Here is a 20,469-nt window from a genome sequence, read left to right as displayed (position 1 = left end):
GAAATGTTTTGCGAAAAAAAAAAAAAAAGAAACAACAAGCATTAAAATCGGTTTTGGCAAATCCGTTTCGGTTTTACTGATCATAATATAAAACCGGTTTTAACCGGTTTTATAAAACCGGTTTCGAGCCCTAGTGAGAGCCTATTTTAGTTCGGGAGTTGTCATCACATCACTTAGTCGCAAACACGTCATGTAGCTACAATAGAATGCTGTAGTATCAACAATAATGTAATTTCTCTAAGACATCACCCAGTAATCTGTCAAGTCCATTTACACATTTCTCAATACATACTGCTGTTATGACTTTCCTCCCTCATTTTATGCTCCCATTGTAGATGGGTAGATTTGCTATTATACATATCTATATACATACATACATACATGTAAAATAAAAAAAACTTTACATTCAAATAGAACTGCTAAGAATTTGGTTTAAAAATAATGAAAATACACAAGATGTGATAAGTGTAGAGTTTATTTCAATAAACACCATAAAAGCTGATATTAAGTTTCACTATTGACAGTTGGCCCACTGAGATGTTTTGATCATTAGATACAGAATAAAGTAGGATGAAGAACAGCGAAGAAGAGTAACAAATTAGGATACTGAAGCAAGATAGTCTTTGACTTCAGATGGTTCAAGGCGCCGGAAACCTTGAGCATTACAGATTCCAATTTCTATGTTGCTTTCTGTCATCTGCCCCTCAAAGCTTTCCTTCAATGTTAAAATAGCTGTGTGCACAGCATCTTCAAGTTCCAAATTTTCATTATACCTACAAGCAGAATAAACATCAATTTAATCAAAATTTAAACAGTCCAGATATGATAACAGACAACACTTCTCAAAAGCTTGTTAGAAGATTTCTGAAATGGTTACCAAAAAAACATTACAGCTTTGCAGAAAGAAAAGTTAATATTTTTGCTTTAACCCTAGCTCCTTGAGATATTAATTGTGTCAAACATGATTATAATGATAATAATCATAACAGCCAACACACTAAACTTCTTATTGGTTAAATTCAAATTACGACAAACGTAAATAAACAAACGAAGTTTGCTTTTAGAAGCGTTGAGATGTCTTAGAAAGTTAGAGAAGTGAGTTTAAATTCTCAATCGCAGAATAATGCTAATAATATAGCCTGAACAGGATAAACTACCCCTATTTTGCAGAAACACAGCTAGCCACCTACACTTTTTTCTGCAAAATAGGGGTAGTTTATCCTGTTCAGGCTATATTATTAGCATTATTCTGCGATTGAGAATTTAAAATCACTTCTTTAACTTTCTTATTGGTGTTTTCTTAGAATCATTATTTCTAGGTGTGTGGTAAGTTATAAAGATTGCCCAATAAGAGCCATCAATATATCACTTTAATAATATATATCAGATATGTGAAACTAGATATTTCAATGTCTGATACCTCCTCTAAAGTCAATCAGTGTATGTGTGTGTGTGTTATAAAGAAAAAAGAGAGAGTTGTAAGTGGAGGCATGGCTATGTGATTAAAAAGCTTGCTTCTCAACCACACAGCTACATCACACATATAATAATTATTGTTCAGTGTAGTTTGCACAAGACTCAAATTCTCTTTAAACCGAAATAGCAGTTTTGAAAGTCTAACAAAAAATATCTCTTTATTTAAAACAGTGCTTCTCAAACTCTGTTTCACTGTTGCTTCTTTTTTTACTAACACTTTTTTAATGCTCCCTTTGCTACAATTCATCATCATCATCATCATCATCGTTTAACGTCTGCTTTCCATGCTAGCATGGGTTGGACGATTTGACTGAGGACTGGTGGACCAGATGGCTACACTAGGCTCCAATCTGATTTGGCAGAGTTTCAAAAATTGCTGCTGACAAGTTGGTCAGCATTAAAAGACTACCTGTACCTAAGTCATCAATATAATATGGAATGTCAAAACAAAATTTTAGCCACTAATATTACCCTATGATATGCACACACACACACAGAGTATTTAAACAGGAGACAAAGACTGGAAAAAAAACCCTGTACAGCTGCATTTATCACTCACCACTACTGACCACCTTGTTTGTCTCCACTATCCCTAGTACAACTTAGTTTGAGAAACACTGATTAAAAAAACCAATGAATACAAATCTGAAACGAAAATTATAAAATGCTGACCTTTTTTCAAGAAAAGTCTTCCCATTCACATAATTTTTACCCATTGCTGTAGCCTTCCATGCAAAATATGCACCCTGTAAGGAAAAAAACAAAATTATCAGTCCTGTAGTTCATGCAATAATTTTAAACACATTTGACACAAGAGATATTATACAAGTTGGTATCAGAAAGTTCCCAAGCTGGTTCTGTAGCACACCAATAGATGGCAGCACATGGCTGTGTGTGCAATGAGAGCTAGCAGTGAACCTTTATAAGGCAATGTATCAAGTGAAATCACTGTGTTTACTATGCAAGTTGTGAAATTTGTATTTTTGTGATCACATGTATGTTGTAGCTTGTGAGTTTGTCAGAGACGGGAACAAAGAATCAACGTGAAATTTTGCATTAAACTTGAGAAATCTGCTAGAGACATTGAGCATGCTTTGGCAAGCCTATGGCGATGAGGCAATGGGTTGTCCGCAATGTTTCAAGTGGTCTATGCGTTTCATAAGGCATGACAGAGTTGCAGCTCAATCAAGAGCATGATCATCGTTTTTTGCTACATTCGCAATATTATGCATTGAGAATTTGCCCACCAGGACCAGACTATCAACTGAGAGTTCTTCTAAGACGCTTTGAAGCATTTGAGGAAAGACATTCGGAGAAAGTAACTGGATCTGTGGAGCACAAAGGATTAGATTCTTCATGATGACAGTGCACTCTATCACTGAGCTCTCCTCACTCATGAGTTTCTCACAAAAACCAGCATGGTATCACTTCCACACCTGCTCTATTTGCCAGATTTAGCACCTGCAGACTTCCGTCTCTTCTCCGAAGATGAAAATGCAGCTCAAAGGTTATCGTTTTAACACCATTGTTGAGATCAAAAGTGAATTGCAGAAGCTCCTCAACTTGCTTACAGAAAATGACTTCCAGGTCAGATTCCGAAAGTGGCAGGAACGCTGGGATTGGTGTATTGCTGTGCAAGGTGACTATTTCGAAGGAGATGGTGTTAAAACTTAAGGTAAATAAGTTATTTTTTCTTAAACACAACTAGTCTGGGAACTTTTTGATACAACCTCATAATTATGAGGTTGTTAATAGCATACAGCCCAACAATACTGATATGTATACTCTTTCATACATCACATTTTAGAGCATGAAAATGGAATATACAATATAACACAAAGAGGATAAGCAAATACATTAAAATGCGAGGTCTTTCCCTCACCCTTGGTTTATATGTCATTGAGTTTAAAATAATGAAGGGAAGACAATTCATTAACTCCTTCTTTTGGAATTGTCTCCTGCTCCTTTCTTTCACATACTATCTACTCTCACTTATCACTTTCAGTAGATGTTTTATTCTGGGGTCAGAGACAGCCAATTTTATAACGTATGGTAAAAATTCAAAATACTATAGCTTTGGTCTATAGTTTCACAGTAGAAGATAACTGCCCAAGGAACCACACTAAGGGATGATGGAACAGATCCTGAAACCACATAGTTGTGAAATGAACTTGACCACCCCACTAAACTTGCATCTGTAGTTAGCAATAAATATGGTATATATCTGTACAATAATTGCTTTAACTAAAACCATTGCTCATGTTAGTATAAAAATATACATGCTAATAATTATAAGTAAATAAATAAATAAAATTGCAGTACGATAAAATATGAAAACCTGAGAATGTTTATTGTCCTTAACCCTTTTGAGACCAACCTGACTGGGACCACCCTTAATTCTATTATATAAATTCCCTATTTTAATGTGATCTAAATTAAACCCTCTCATCAAAATTCCATGTTAACAAGAAAGTTATTTTACTAAATAAACTTCACTATTTTCAAAATTAACTGAAACAAAGGCAGTGTTGTATTTCAACAGAAATATGGTAACAGAAGGGTAAATGTTTAGTTTATGCTATAGACATAATTACTGAGCAATAATTACCTTCATAATACAAATGAATGAACTATGAGAATGTGTTTACTGTGACAGAAAATAACTCCTTCCCTAATGCAGGTCATCATAAATGAATATGATTATATCTCTCTCTTTTTTTTTACTCTTTTATTTGTTTCAGTCATTTGACTGCGGCCATGCTGGATCATCGCCTTTAGTCGAGCAAATCGACCCCGGGACTTACTCTTTGTAAGCCTAGTACTTATTCTATCGGTTTCTTTTGCCGAACCGCTAAGTGACGGGGACATAAACCAGCATCGGTTGTCAAGCAATGCTAGGGGGACAAACACAGACACACAAATATACACACATATACATATATATATACGACGGGCTTCTTTCAGTTTCCGTCTACCAAATCCACTCACAAGGCTTTGGTCGGCCCGAGGCTATAGTAGAAGACACTTGCCCAAGGTGCCACGCAGTGGGACTGAACCTGGAACCATGTGGTTGGTAAGCAAGCTACTTACCACACAGCCACTCCTCAGTTACTAACTATTAGTTGCTAATTATTATGCAAGTAATATCAGTTACAAATTTTAGCACAAGGTCAGCAATTTCAGAGGGGAAGGGGAAGTCAGTTACATCAACCCAAGCGCTTGACAGTACTTACTTCATTGACCTCAAGAGGATAACAGACAGCTGATCTCAGAACGTAAAGACAGACAAAATGCCACTAAGCATTTTGCCCAGCATCTTAACAGTTCTGCCAGCTCAGTGCCTTATCATGCAAGTAATATCATCACCGATAATGAAGGACTATAACAAGAGATGAGGCCTTCTGCTAGAACAAACCCATTCAATCTCATCATCATCATTTTAATGTCCTCTTTTCTATGCTTAATTCTAGGGTTTGATGCCCTTCTTGCTGCCAATCTTCACCTGCTTTCAAGCAAGCTAATATCTCCCTTATCGCCAGACATGTTTCCACTGAAGACAAGAAATCAGTGATACTACTTGTATAATGGTGACAAAGACACACAGAGCCACATTTACATAGATATACACAACAGATTCTTCTTGTAGCTTCTGCCAATCAGATCCATTCACAAGGATTTTGTTGGCTTGAGGTCACAGGAGAAGGCGCTTGCCCAAGATACCATGCAGTGGGACTAAACCTAAAATTACATGATTGGGAAGTGAACTTCTTAACCAAACAAACATGGCTCTACCCATCCAATTTGTGCCAGCATAGAAAAATTAGGTGTAAAACAATGACAAAGATGAAGAAGACAATAATATCATACTGAAAATACAGATTCTCAGTTGAACACTTGATTAGTACTTTGATGGGTGACTGCTTGGAGTGACCCAAGTGCTGTAAGCCTCAGGTCACTCTGTAAGCCTTATGATGAGTGGGTGACATAATCAGTAGATAAGTTGGGTAAAGTACCTTGTATTTGGTTATGTTATTTTAGATTTTGAGTTCAAATCTTGCCCAGGTTTACTTTATCCTTTCATCATCGTCGTTTAACGTCCGCTTTCCATGCTAGCATGGGTTGGACGATTTGACTGAGGACTGGTGAAACCAGATGGCTACACCAGGCTCCAATCTGATTTGGCAGAGTTTCTACAGCTGGATGCCCTTCCTAACGCCAACCACTCAGAGAGTGTAGAGGGTGCTTTTACATGCCACCGGCACGAAAGCCAGTCAGGCGGTACTGGCAACGGCCACACTCAAAATGGTGTATTTTATGTGCCACCCGCACAAGAGCCAGTCCAGGATTAATACAATCAACCATATCCTTGAAGGCAGCATCTTAGCACAGCTACAGTGCAGTAACTAAAACCAGTAATAGAACATGTTAAAAACTTACTGATGGATCACATTGATATAAATATGGCTTCTGCTCATCTTCATCCCAGCCAGCTACCAGAAGAGAAACACCAAATGGACGAACACCTCTACAATAAAAGACAGTTTAAGATAAGCAAATAATCATTATTATACAAGCATGGAAAAGCAGACACAAAATGATAATGATGACAAGCCAATGTTATTTGTTTTGTATTGTTAAAAATGCTATGAAACAATGCAAGCAATTATTGGCTGGAGCTAACTTAGTTAACAGAGTTTCTTTAAAAAGTGCCTAAAACCCTGTACGTTATTTACTCAATCAACAATAGCAAATCTAGTACCTTATTTTGTATATTTATTGCATCTTCAAAAGAGCAGCAATAATAATAATCTACTATGCCTAGTGACACCTTTTTTCAGGAGAGAAAAAAGATTATAAAGCAACGTCAGAACAAGATAGTGATTTTTGTTATTGATGCCAGAGAAATATGAAAAATTTGAACTTTAAAATGTGAAATAACACATATTTACACATCATCATCATTATTATTTAACATCCGTTTTCCATGCTGGCATGGGTTGGACGGCTTGACAGGAGCTGGCTAAGCAGGAGACTGCAGCAGGCTTCACTGTCTGTTTTGGCATAGTTTTTACAGCTGAAGGCCCTTCCTAACACCAACCACCTTACAGAGTGAGTGGCCTGGGTATTTTTTACATGTAACCAGGCAAGAATTTGGATTATGAAACTATTGCATTGCCTGCTGTATCACAGAGAACTTTCCATCAACAGTAATTTGACAAATGTTTGATGTGGGGGATGTAGTTAACTAAATTGACATATTACACCACTAACACCTTTATTTATTGACCTTTGTGTGTTGACAGGTAGTCCCAAGTGTACAGGGAACAAACTAAATGTTATAGCTCTTAAATTGAAAATAAATATACAAGTGGGGGTGCTAGATTCCCTTGTTCGAAAATATAAGGACACTGATCGTGTCGTATAGCCAGCTGGAGACGATGTCTCCTGGGGTTAAATTACAGCAACATTCGTCCTAAACTAGGACTGCCATGTTATGTTGGCAAACAATCTTTACTACAAATAAACAATTATCAATAATATTATTCTATTTTTATCAAGGAACACAACAGTTATAAGGCTGAAGTATCTGACTACTAACATGTTTAGAAGTTCATATTTAACTATGTTGACTGTTGTTTTGTTCTCTGAGTAAGGTACATAATTCTGTTTACTTAAGTTTGCAAAAATTATTTAAAAGCAGCAAATTTTATTATTATAAATGCTACAAATTCCACCTTTCGTCCTTTCAGGGTCGATGAAATAAGTACCAGCCAAGTCCCCTCATCACAAATTTCAAGTCTTGTGCCTTTAGCAGAAACGATTATTACAAATGCTTACAATATTATAAGGTTAATTGCTCAAAGTAAAAACGTTAAGAATTAGCTAACATTGCTTCGAGCTGCGGAAGCACGGGAGACAACTCAGTACATTATTGCATATAAAGCCTCGTCAGCTGAAGTATAGGATTCACCAACTGCATCAAGCTATGAAAAAAATAATTAATCCAACAGATCAACCTCACTAATACAAGCATATTTAAACATATGTGAAAAAAAAGGAAAAATTTTTTTGACGTAATTTATAGTGTTTTATAAGTTTACCACAATAGCTAAATTTACTTACCCAGACTGTGTGAATTCTTGCATAACATTAGCAACTCTTTGGACTAGCTGAGCTGTAGGAATCTGTTCTTGGTACACAAGATAGTACTGTTGAGCAAGTTTGCGAGCACGGCGCACCAATACTCTGCAGAAAAGGAAAGAATAATTCTTTAACAGAAATACAGAACTTAAATAGCAGTGATGTCTATATTTTTGTTTATCTGATATAGTCTGGTATAAGCTTGCCCTTGTCTTTGACAAGCAGCTATGCACATGAATTTTTTAAAATAATTTATTAAATTTGAAAAATGCTAATCGTTAGTTGTGGAAGTCTCACAGTTGGTTATGTTATCTGCAGTACAGAAAAAATTGCTGAAGATAAGTAAATTGTATCTTTTTATTAGCAGTATGGAAATCTAGCTGAAAAGTGAATTCTTTAAGATTAATGAACTTAAGAGGAGCTGATGCTGTGAATATTTACCTATAGTCAGGACCCATTCCACTGTATACCATTCCAATATTCTTAGTCAAGCATTCAACCTTATGAATGCTATGTTCTTCATACAAGATAGATTTTTGTTTTTTCTCAGTGGCCAAAACTACACCATTGGATGCTGAAAATGTAAAAGAATTTTTTTTAAATCTCTGAAATATAATGATGCTATCATTAATGATTTTCCTAATTAGATGTATTACATTAAAAATTTATTTTTACCTTTATTTCTACCAACCACAACACAAGAGGGATTAAGAACTGCAACCTTTCTTGAATTCAAGTACAAGTATATTAAAAAAAAAAAAAAAAAAAAACCATTTCGTAAACTATGATGGTCCAGAACCTCTTATAATCTGCACTAATTTACAAGCAAGAACTTCAAATTCCCATGGCTGCCAGACTAGTTTACTGGTATCTTGCACAGTACAGTATTAATAACCTAGTATCATATATAGTAATCTACAGAAACCTGTACTTGATTTAATCATTTAAATTTAATATTTGTTTAATTTAGGATGTGTAGACCAAAATGAACACCCTTGGGTTCAGCAAAATCAATAATCTGGAAAGGCTTTGAAATCAAAGGAGCCAGAAAATCAATGTTGTACATGTAGTATTTATAGTATGTTAGTGATACTTATTTTATCAGTTGCAAAGGATAAAAAAAAAAAGAAAAAGAGTCAATCCAGGCAGAACCCTGAGTTCCTAAGACAATACTGAAGGTCGTTTTAAGACAGGGTTAGTAAATTTAGTAAGAGATGAAGACAAGATTACTAAGAAGGTACAACAGTACAAGTAGATGGGATGTGAGGTAAAGGTGCTTAACTACTGAGCACCTGACCATTATTTAAAATTTTACTATACCTATTGTGTTATGTTTCTGGGTAAAGCTCATCATACTGCTTGCCTCAGTCCACCTAGTAAGGCAACCAATATGACTATCAACAGAGCTGACAATTACGGGTAAAGTATTGTAATGTAGAGATGGCATATAACTGCTTAACTGTTAATAGATCCCATATTGACTATACAGCTGAGTGGTTAGCAACAGGAAAGGTATCCGGTTGTTAAAAAAAAATTGTTGCAACAAAATCTATTGCTGTACTAGTATGGAAAAATGGATGTAAAACAGTATTTTGAATAATAGAAAGAAAATGGAAATAGCTGCTAGAACTATACCCTTTAAAGTACTCTTGGCCTGCAAGAGTCCTGTGTCAATGTCATATAAATGTGTTCATACTGGTGCCATGTTAAAGGCACCCAACACACACTGTAAAGTGGTTGGCATTAGGAAGGGCATCCAGCTATAGAAACCAATCCAAATCAGACTGAAACCTAGTGCAGCTCTCTGGCTTGCCAGCTCTGGTCAAACTGTTCAACCCGTGCCAACATCAAAAACAGATGTTAAAGGATGATGATGATGATGATGATTTGATAAAAGATAATGGGAAAAAGAAATATCAAGCATTAACTGACATGAAAATTTACTAATGGAAATGTAGTACTGTATATTACCTCACAGTACATAGATGACTAACCTGTCACACATTTAGATGCTACTAATAAAGTGACTGAGCCAATAAAAACAGGAATTCATATGTACATCTATTAAAATTATATTAATGTATTTACCTTTAATCCCAACAGAAGGTGCACCAGCTGCAACTGCTGCCAGAGCATATTCAATTTGGACAAGTTTACCTGAAGGGCTGTAAAATGAAAATAAAATAAAGCAAAAAAAAAAAAAAGAAACATTATTCAACTGCAAGTATTGATAGGGCTTTAAGTTGATTCACAATTTTAAAGTGTTTTACAATTGCAACTTAGTGCAAACTACTTAACAGAGTGACAATAAAATTGAAGAGGATCCGGCTTTTTTTGAAGGTGCAACTAACAAAATTGAGAAAATGGAATGAGATATAGCTAGAATAAGAGAGAACTTTAACACTGTACAAAATCAAAAGAGCAGAGAGGTTGTTATCGGAAATGATTCAAGATGTCAAACCCAAATTGACATATGCCTAAATATGACAAATCTTCAAATATTCTAAAAATATGTTTGAAGACAAACAGAAGAAAACAAATCCTGATTAAGTGAGCTGTATAGGAATAGCATGGGTGTGACATAAATAATTAACAACAATAAAATGCTAACGTACCCACAGGATTTCTTAGTAGTGTGTCCACAAAAGAACCTGACAGAAATCCCTACAAGGTTCTAGTTATTTAATAACCATGGAGATAAAACACACATTAAGAAAGCTAGCATTATATTAAAGAGATACAAATCTCCTAGACCTGAAAAGTTGTCAAAGAGATAATAGAATCACTTCTGAGGTCAAAGGAATTAATTTTCATCTTTTTATTAGCAAGCCATATAAGATATATCCAAGGAACTGAAGAAAGCTAAAATTACTAGTCTTCAAGAATGGGGAAAAGTGTGATTCTGGAAACTATGAACCAGTAAGTCTCACCGGTGTTGTGCATAAAATTAGGAAAACCATAGTGAAGAGAAAGATAGTCAGATATAAGATGGAACATAACAGTAAAAAAAAAAATGCAGATTTATGAGATAGGAAGAATAACAAGAAAAAAGTATGAAATAGGTGAATAAAAAATTTCATAAGAAAAAGAGCCAGGTGTGTTCTGGCAGGCAACTGTCTGAAGTTTAGGGAGCACTCAGTAGAGAAAATAAATAACAGGTTAGTAGGGTTTATAAGATCCTTCAGTATACTGAATAAAGCAATATTCAAGACATTGAATACAGCATCAGTGAGGTAATCAATCCAGGTCTGGTGCCTATATAAACTGAAGGACACCAAAATAGTAGAAAATGTACAGCAAAGAGTCACAAAGTTTCTCCCAGCATTAAGAAAACTCTCATATGAGGAACAAATCAGGGAGATAGCTTTGCTTGCCCTTGCTTACAATAAATCACATGGGACATGATTAAGGTTTTTAAGATCATGAATGGAAGCTAAATAAAGAATTTTGTGACGATATATTTGTGAACCAAGAAGAAATGACAGGGAAGCACGATAAGAAAATGCACAAACAGTAAGTAAGAATGAGAGTAAACAAATTCGTTTCGTGAGTTGTGAATACTTTGAACAATCTCAAGGAAAGGGTAGTAAATCAAAATAAGTGGGGTTTGAAAGACTGAACCATGCCTGGAAGAATAAGGAGCAGAGATTCAACCAAAGCCGCTGTGACTACTGTCAAATAAGACCAAATGAAAAAGAACTGAAGCTATAAGCCTACTTCCAGAAGTTGTCTGAGATTAAATGGTCGTGCAGATAGCGTAATGGACAGCAAACTCATACGTCCAAATCTCCTCTTTCTGGTATGAGTTTCTTTAGCTGTTGGGAATAGATAGTAGGGTTTTCTAGAGAAATTTCTTGTCCAACAGAGTAAGGTTTGTTCTCCAATACCTTACCGCTACGGAAACCCCAGACTTCGTACGGAACTTGTGATCATGAAAAGATTACGTCTTTGAACTTTCAATAGGAGATTTTTAAGTAAAAAGAATATTTTCAATTAATGAAAATGAGGGAAAACAATCTTTATATACAATAATCCAGCAATATAGCATTATACTCACGCACGTTTCTCGTGGAATACTTTATACAAAAATTAACGACATTCTTTCGATTAGTCTCGAACTTGCCAATTTGTACAGAATTAACAGCTAAAGATGTTAGGTACTATTCAAGAAGAGTACCAAGATGTTAATCGTACGGTTTCCAGTTGCTATCAGAATTGTTTTGTTTTAATTAACCAATATTTCTTTCTTTTGCCCAACAATCTCAAACCTTCCAACACGAGGATAAAAACATTTTGAAAATACAATTATGCAAAAGCAGTTAAAGTACCAAGTATTTAAAAATAGAGATATTCACGATGGTAAGAACATAATTTTACAAATTGATTTAGTAACTTACAGATCTTACGGTTTCGGGATTGTATAGTTAAGAACAAATATAAATAATATAGTGAAATATCTTAAAACATTCTGAAGCGACAAAGAGACCGGTCATGCTGCGAATGGATGAGAAAGCAGAAATTGAACGAGTTTCAGGGATTCCTTAATATATATTTCCTTGAGTTGCAGAATACAATAATCATAACAAAAGATAGAGACAATAGAGTATTCCGTAAAATGAAATGATCAACAGTGAAAAATATCGTAATATATATAAATAAATATGTAAATACATTACCTGAATGTTGTCAGGGAAAAACTGTATCGTTCAGACATTTTGGTTAATGAATTGTGTTAAAGTAAATTTCATAGCCGAAGATAAAATTAAATGATGAATAAAATATTAGATATAAATTGACTACAAAATTCACATATAATATTTAATTAAAATAAATATTATTGATTTCTTTTATTTTTGCTGCTAATTCTTAATTTCAGATATTGTAATATTTATACGTAACTATAGTTTATATATATACCATAAACTAGTTAAACTACAGACAGCATGTTGAGAAATGTAGTTCTTCGACTGGAACGAGATATTTTTCGATTATTGAATTGGAATCAATCACCAAGTAAGATTTAGTTTTGAAATTATATTTATTTATCAGTTGTAAGTGTTTGTGTTTATCAATTTTGTTTGAAAAATCTTGAGACTTCATTTGAAACTCGGTCCTACACACTATAACATTCAGCACACGTTTCAATGTCACACACAAATCAACAAATATTTGTTGTTCAATTTTTATTTTAGTAAATATAATCTCATGAAACTGCTGTTCCTTTTCAGTTACATGTGATCCTGTAAGTCTTACCCATAAAATATTAAGAGACGGTCTGCTTATACATTTTAATATTCCTGATAATTTTTTTTTTTTTCAAGTTCAGTTTATAGTTATATTTTCTTTTAAATTACAGCAAAGCCACAGCCAAACTTTATAAGATACGGTCGACTGAATGGACTCAGTATATAACTGGTACTTATATCGATTGTTGGAGGATTCAAATTTGTTTAAGTCCTTTAAACTGCATCCTGTAATTGGACCCTATTTCGGGAATTCTGGAGTTTTGAAGAATGTGGAATCACCTCTTAGCTACTATTGTTCCGCAGTAGTGGCACCTATCATGGTCCCAACTATAGGTTAAACAGCATGGAACCATCCGAGCCAGGGTACCTTGAAATCATTGGGATGCAACATGTGAACTGTTTCGGAAAATGAACTAATTGAATCAATGGCAAGGATGAACGAACAACAAACTATCAACTGCCAGGGTCAATCAGTTCAGTTAGCGAGCTACTGTTATCATCTATGCAGTTGTGGCGTACGCAGATGAGATATTTTAATTAGCAAAAGACCAATGTGATTAAGGCCAGACCAGACATTCATGCTTCATTGCTTGATCGAGGTGTCTGGCGTGGAAGAGTTACATTGGTCCGGGAAAATCGCCCCATCTGGTTATTCGAAAAAGCTGTTTTTAACGGGATTTGAAATTAGAATGTATAAAAATCAGTCTAAATGTTATGCAACATAGCTACAATCACAACCCAACGACTTGCCCATATCCTCTGAACCAGAAGATAAATCACCCAACTCCACCCAACAATTATTGGTATTCTACAAAGCCCAAATGAGGCCCACGGTGGAGTAATGCCCGCAAAGCTGGGGTGGTGTTACTGCGACACAAACACAGACATCTTAGACTGCATCCAGAAAAAAGGCCACCTAACTGAATGGCATAATGTCACTCACAGACCCACAAGCAAACTGTTCGCTTTCTCTCTCTCTCTCTCTCTCTCTCTCTCTCCAATTATAATGGCTTCTGTTTCTCGGAAATGGTTGAACTCATGTCGCCTCTATCTACCAACTCCTCTCTTATGACCAACTCTCTCAGGCCCCGTATTAATCTCCCATTTCGGCTTTCCGTCGTAGATCATCGTTCCTCTTGAAATTCTTGCCTGTTCATGTCTTTCTGCAAGTATTGTCTTACAAACATTCAAGAAGAACCTTAATAGCTTCAGTTTTACCTGTGCCAAGAGGTCTGAAAACCTATGGGCACTGTGTCTTCTTTTAACCTGAGCAAGTAAAAAAAAAAAGTATCAGGTGATAAACGAATTATCTCCCTTACTTCAACCTACAGTTAACTTCTAACGTTATTCAGTGAAAAAAGAATCCTTCTGAACTCTGTTATCAAAGGTACTAGAAAACTAGAGCCTGTTCACTTTAAACCAGAAGCATTAACCCTTTTGTTACTAAATTTCTGTTAGAATATGCTGCTTTTGTTTCAGTTAATTTTCAAAATAATGAAGAATTGAAGCAAAATAACTTTCCATTATTAAGCAGATGTTTAAAATCTAAATTTACATGGGATTTTGATGGAAGGTTTTAATTTAGATTACTTTTTTTCCTTCACGTCCTGTGCTTCTGCCATCACTCTATCCCCTGGCTAACATAGATTTCTGCCACCTCCCTACTATCCCAGTCATATTGCCTTGAATACCTTTCTCAGAATACAGAGTACTCCTGTCACTCATTCCACTATTAGGCATTTCTCCCATCACTCGTGCTTCTTTGTAAAGAGATTGATGAGCAGACAGCGACATGGTGTTATAAAGTTCCTTTAGTGGTGATGAGGACATGGATAACTCTTTAGTGATGGTGTCATAAAAAACACATCCAGTACACATTGTAAAGTGTGTGATTGTTAAGACCCTTTAGTCTAGTCAAGGACGTGATTAAAGTTACCTCTATGCCAGTGGCATAGACAAGCATCTCCTACTCTCTGTAAAGTGGCTGGTACTAGGAAAGGGCATCTAGCCATCAAAACTAAGCCAAAATGAAACATGTGGTAACCCTCTGCCTACCAACCTAATTTGGGAGACAGATTTATCCAGCTCATACTAGCTTGGACAGCAGACATAAAACAGAAATGGTGGCGATAATTATTATTTGTTTAATTTCCTTCTTTAAAATCTGGTCTATAATATTCTTTGTGCTCCATCTCCAGAAGTACTACAAGCCTACAGCCTACCTTCTTGAAACTGGAGAAAAAGCTATTTCTTTGATAAACTACCTGTGTGTTGAAAACATGTACCCAATTCTGAGGAAAGTCTTTTAGGAAATTAGAAAAGAATATATTAGAAAATTTCTAATCCATATTATAAATACAATGAAAGAAGTTTATAATATTTTTTTTTATTAGTTATACACAAATTATTAATTTATTAATTAATTAATGGAAATATTAAATTCATGTTTCAGAACCAGCTCTAGCATTTGTTACAACCGATACCGAAAATGACGTTTACCAGAAGGCCTCAAATATTCTTGATTCCATTTTTGAAAGTTTCTTGTGGGGTGCCCCAAAAAGCAGACGATCAACTGAAAAACGTAAAATACGCAAAATGTCAGAACTGAAACATTTTGAACATGCAAGACCAAAGCAAAATATTATTGCATGTCTTCAGTGTGGACATTATCACGAAAATGACACTATTTGCGGTAAGAACTGTTAAAGAATCTCATATCATCTTATTAAACACAATTAGTTTCTTGGCAATATTGTTGTTACTTTTATTATTTCATAATTGTGTTACATGTTGTGAGTGGAGGCGCAATGGCCCAGTTGTTAGGGCAGCCGACTCGTCGTCATAATATCGCCCTTTCTATTCCCAGACCGGGCGTTGTGAGTGTTTATTGAACGAAAACACCTAAAGCTCCACGAGGCTCCAGCAAGGGATGGTGGCGAACCCTGCTGTACTCTTTCACCACAACTTTCTCTCACTCTTCCTGTTTCTGTTGTGCCTGTAATTCAAAGGGTCAGCCTTGTCACACTGTGTCACGCTGAATATCCCTGAGAACTACGATAAGGGTACACGTGTCTGTGGAGTGCTCAGCCACTTGCACGTTAATTTCACGAGCTGGCCGTTCCATTGATCAGATCAACTGGAACCCTCGACGTCGTAAGCGACGGAGTGCCAACAACATGTGAATAGAAGGCACCCATGACGGAAGACACAAGAAAAAATGTAGTTAAATAAAAGGTGTAGACTTAAGAAGTGGAATATACTGTAGTGCAGACTATTTTTTAAATGATATGCCACTTGGGAAGCACCTATGCTAGTGGCACATAAAAAGCATCCAGCACACTCTGCTAAGTGGTTGGCATTAGGAAGGGCATCCAGCTGTAGAAGCCATGCCACAACAGACAGTTGGTCCCTGGACAGCTCCATGTCAAACTGTCCAATCCATGCCAGCATGGAAAGCAGACAGTAAACGATGATGAACAAAGTAAAATTTTATATTGGGTATAGCAGTGTTGTTAAAAGGCTCACTTCCCAACCATGTGGTTTTGGGTTCAGTCCCACTGCATGGCACCGTGGGCAAGTGTTTTCTACTACTGCTCCAAGTCAACAAAGCTCTGTGAGTGGATTCAGTTAACAGAAACTGAAAGAAGTCCATCATATATATATGTGAGTGTGTTTGTTTGTGTCTCCCCATCTCAGACATCACATGATAGTTGTAAGATAGTGTCAGCATCACACAAGTTCCTAGTCTTCTTTGAAAATATGTCTGGCCATGGAAGACTTTTTACTTTACTTTGAAATAGGTGAGGGTTTGCAACAGGAAGGGCATCTGATCTGTGCTAGCTTGGAAAAGTAGATGTTATCATGATGATGATGATATGCATTACATTTCAGTTTATGTTATCCCTGGAGGTGTATGTGGTACCAGATTTAATTCACACTTGGAGCTATAATTTCTAAATTGAGAGTAATAATGTTTTTATACTCTAGGACACTGACGCATCTCTAAAGATGAAATTAATTAACTGAAAATCCTTAATCTTAATATGTAGCAGATACATGACATCTGTAGAACTTATTGCTATCTAATTTATCGATTTTAATACATTTGGTGAATAATAGTAATTTTGGTCACCAATTTACTGTTTTTAGTGGATAGAAAAACATGAGATTGTCTCTGCAACTCAGGCAGAACAAACACTGTACAGGGTATTTTTATTCAAAAACGTCATCATCACCCTTTTTACATTTGCTCCTTTTACTATAAGGCAGTATTCTGTAGCCAGATGCTCCTCCTGTTGCCAACTTCTACCTCTTTTTCAAGTAAGGTATTTTATTCCACTGATCTTCACACATGATAAAACTGCTAAGCTATTAGGCATTATTTAATTCTTTATTGCCCACAAGGGGCTAAACAAAGAGGGGACAAACAAGGACAGACAAAGGGACTAAGTCAATTACATTGACCCCAGTGCGTATCTGGTACTTATTTAATCGACCCCGAAAGGATGAAAAGCAAAGTCGACTTTGGCGGAATTTGAACTCAGAACATAGTGTCAGAGGAAATATTGTTAAGAATTTCGCCTGGCATGCTAACGATTCTGCCAGCATCTGATGTAAACACTTACCATTTTTGTTAATATGGTGACAATGTGAAACATGCTGAAGCACACACATTCACAACAGGCTTCTATACAGTTTCCATTCAACAAATTTCACTTGTGAGATATTAGTCAGCCCAAGGGTATAGTAAAAGGCACATATCTAACAGGGCATGCAGGGAGTGGAACCCAAAACCATATGATAGCAAAGCAAACCACTTCATTGATCTTTTGGCCAACATACATTGTGAAAAAATAGGCATTACATTTCCACACTGTTTCCATACTCAAATCACAAAACATTGGTCAGTCCAAAGCTTTGGTAAAAGAAACTTGTCCAAAGTACCACTGAGGAAGATCCCACCTGCATCGCATGGTTGTAAAGCATACTTCTTAACCACAGTGATTGCAAGTTGTATATTATTAGTGACTTGTTATATCAAATATATAGGGAAATCAGTACTTAGAAAGAGTGACTTGTGACTGAGAGATGAGATATAATATAAGAAATTATTCAATTTCATTACCTGTCATTATTGTCTTTCTGTCTCACTTTGAACAGGTAACTGCTACGATAAAGTACGACAAGAGACTAAACTCATGCAGAAAGCTTTCAAAGATGATCTGAAATATTCTGCTCCTCTGAAAGAAGTAGTGGTGCTTTATGAAAATGAAAAAGAAGAAAGTATTCATGATAAATACGTTGTGAAAGTGAAGAAAACGAGACCTTCCTGGTTTGCGAAAAGCTTATTAATTAAAGCTAAATGAATTTTTGAGATTAGTTTTTATTAGTATTTTATATTAAAGTAAATGATTGAAACAAATGCAATGGTTGTTATGAATTTATTTCTTATTTTTATGCTGTTCTTTATTCAAAAAACAGTAAAAACACTAAAAGGTTTTGGTCCAAACTAAAGGGTTTGACCCGAGCAAAAAACAAAAGAGAAAAAATAGTGTAATAGGTGTAAACGAATATGAAAAAAAGAATGCGTGCTCACGAACGGGGGGGGGGGTCGGGGAGAGGACTCGGAAAATTCACATCGTCAGACCATGGCCTTTAAACTCTAGTGTTTGACCTGAGCAAGAAAAAGAAAAAATAGTGTAATAGGTGTAAAACAACTTGCTCTAAACGAATATGAAAAAAATGCATGCTTGTGAACAGGGGTGGTGGAGGAGAGAAATCGGAAAATTCACATCGTCAGACCATGACCTTTAAATTCTAGTGTTTGACTTGAGCAAAAATAAAATTTTTTAATCGTGTAATAGATGTACAACATGTAGTAAACGAATATGAAAAAAAAAGTCACAAAGTGTGACGGACTCATCAAGATCAGTTGCAGTTATTGCTTGCCGCAACATACACTTCATATAGTAACGCTTGAAGATAGCAATTATTCCCTTATCCATTGGCTGCAGAAGAGACATGGTGTTCGGAGGGAGGTATACGACGGTAACATTGGGGTCAAAATCTACGATGTTTTGCAGGTGGCCAGGAGCATTACCTAAGATAAGTAAAACCTTAAAAGGAATTCCCTTTTCCTTTCAGTACTTCTCTGCTGCTAGAATAAAATGATTGAAGAACCAATCTTCAAAAACAACAACAGTAACCCATGCTTTTGAATTAACCATCCATATAATAGAGAGAGATGCCTTGGGTATGTTCTTCTGGGCACAGGAGTTGTGTGCATGACACAAGCAATGGTTTTAACTTAAAATCTGTAAAATTACCTTCTAACAATAACGGTCACACATTCTTTTGAGACCTTGCAGCCTGAAATAGTTTTCTCCTTGAGAATGAATGAACGGTCTGGCAATTTTTTCCAATACAATCCAGTTTCATCTACGTTGAAAATCTGTTCGGGAAGAAACCTGTTTTCTTCGATTATTTTCTTTAATGCATTAGGAAATTCTGCTGCTTGTTCAACAGCTCATGCACTTTCACCTTGCTTCTTAAAGGAGTGATAACTTCTTTGCTCCTTAAATCTCATGAACCATCCTTGACTTGCCTTGAACTCTACATCTTTCTCATTTGGATATTTTTTTCTTCAGGTTCTCAAACAAAGACAACACTTTCTCTTGAATGATTTCTTGACTAATAGTAGCATGCTGACGATTCAATCTAACAATCCAAAGAAAAAGAAGACTTTCCAGTTCTTCAAAGATTTTGCCTCTTTTCTTATTGACAGTGTTCTTCATCCCTGGTGCTTCAGATCTGACACGTGCTAAAATCTTGTCTTTATGATGTACAATAATCAATACAGTTGTCTGACTCATCCCAAAAGATCATGCAATTACTACCACTTTTTCATCTCTTTCATGGCATTTTATCATAGCCAGTTTATCTTCCAGCACTATAGCATGACGCTTAGCACTTTCACTATGAATTTTCTTAGGAACCATAGGGGCAAAAAATAAAGCCACAAATGAACGAGAATGAGAAAGTAGCCAATAAACAGACATAAGCAAATCTGCATTCAGAACAATCGCAGGAATCACAAGTGACAACGACACCTAATGGTAGATATTGGGATACTGTACAATATGAGCTCCAAAAGACCGATAAATAAGACAACACGGCTGATTTCATGATTTCGCTTACTTTATGGTGTGTATCTTAACATTTACAGTACATATTTTAATATGATTTTATATGCTTTTATTCTTATTTATTGTACAGTAACATGATTTTATGTGCTTTTAACGGTTTTCTAGTAATTTTATGATTCCAATATTTGTGGCAGACAGATGTAAAGTCGAGTAAAATGACTTGACTTGATTTTTATTTTTTCATATATTATTTTTGAAAAACGACATATAATCGAAATGACTTAAGTCGAGGTATGCCTGTATATATATTTATGTGTGTGTGTCTTTGTGTCTGTGTTTGTCTGCCCCGCCTCCCCACCATCACTAGACAACCAATGTTGGTGTGTTTACGTCCCTGAAACTTAGCGGTTTCGCAAAAGAGACTGATAGAATAAGTACTAGGCTTACAAACAATAAGTCCT

The 20,469-nt window shown here is 35.7% G+C and overlaps 2 protein-coding genes across 2 annotated transcripts; one reads left to right on the top strand and one right to left on the bottom strand.

Annotated features, from left to right (window-relative positions):
- Window positions 1–457: 457 nt before the first annotated feature.
- Window positions 458–12,446, bottom strand: LOC106872126 (proteasome subunit alpha type-2). Its single transcript, XM_014918995.2, has 7 exons — window positions 12,294–12,446; window positions 9,706–9,782; window positions 8,059–8,191; window positions 7,600–7,722; window positions 5,914–6,001; window positions 2,149–2,222; window positions 458–773 (listed from the first exon to the last, which is right to left on the bottom strand). Exons 1-7 carry the CDS (start codon window positions 12,329–12,331, stop codon window positions 599–601), a joined length of 708 nt encoding a protein of 235 aa, XP_014774481.1. The 5' UTR covers window positions 12,332–12,446; the 3' UTR covers window positions 458–598.
- A 51-nt stretch (window positions 12,447–12,497) lies between these two features.
- LOC106872127 (large ribosomal subunit protein bL32m) lies at window positions 12,498–18,285 on the top strand. The gene is made up of 3 exons (XM_014918997.3): window positions 12,498–12,630; window positions 15,316–15,555; window positions 18,024–18,285. The coding sequence occupies exons 1-3, from the start codon at window positions 12,561–12,563 to the stop codon at window positions 18,227–18,229; spliced, it is 516 nt and encodes a 171-aa protein (XP_014774483.1). The 5' UTR covers window positions 12,498–12,560; the 3' UTR covers window positions 18,230–18,285.
- Window positions 18,286–20,469: the final 2,184 nt, after the last annotated feature.

This window comes from Octopus bimaculoides, chromosome 4 (assembly GCF_046866305.1).
Source record: "Octopus bimaculoides isolate indiv1 chromosome 4, ASM4686630v1, whole genome shotgun sequence".
Taxonomy (NCBI): domain Eukaryota; kingdom Metazoa; phylum Mollusca; class Cephalopoda; order Octopoda; family Octopodidae; genus Octopus; species Octopus bimaculoides.
The sequence above is the reverse complement of the archived record's forward strand: the minus strand, read 5'-3'. Positions and strand labels throughout refer to the sequence as shown.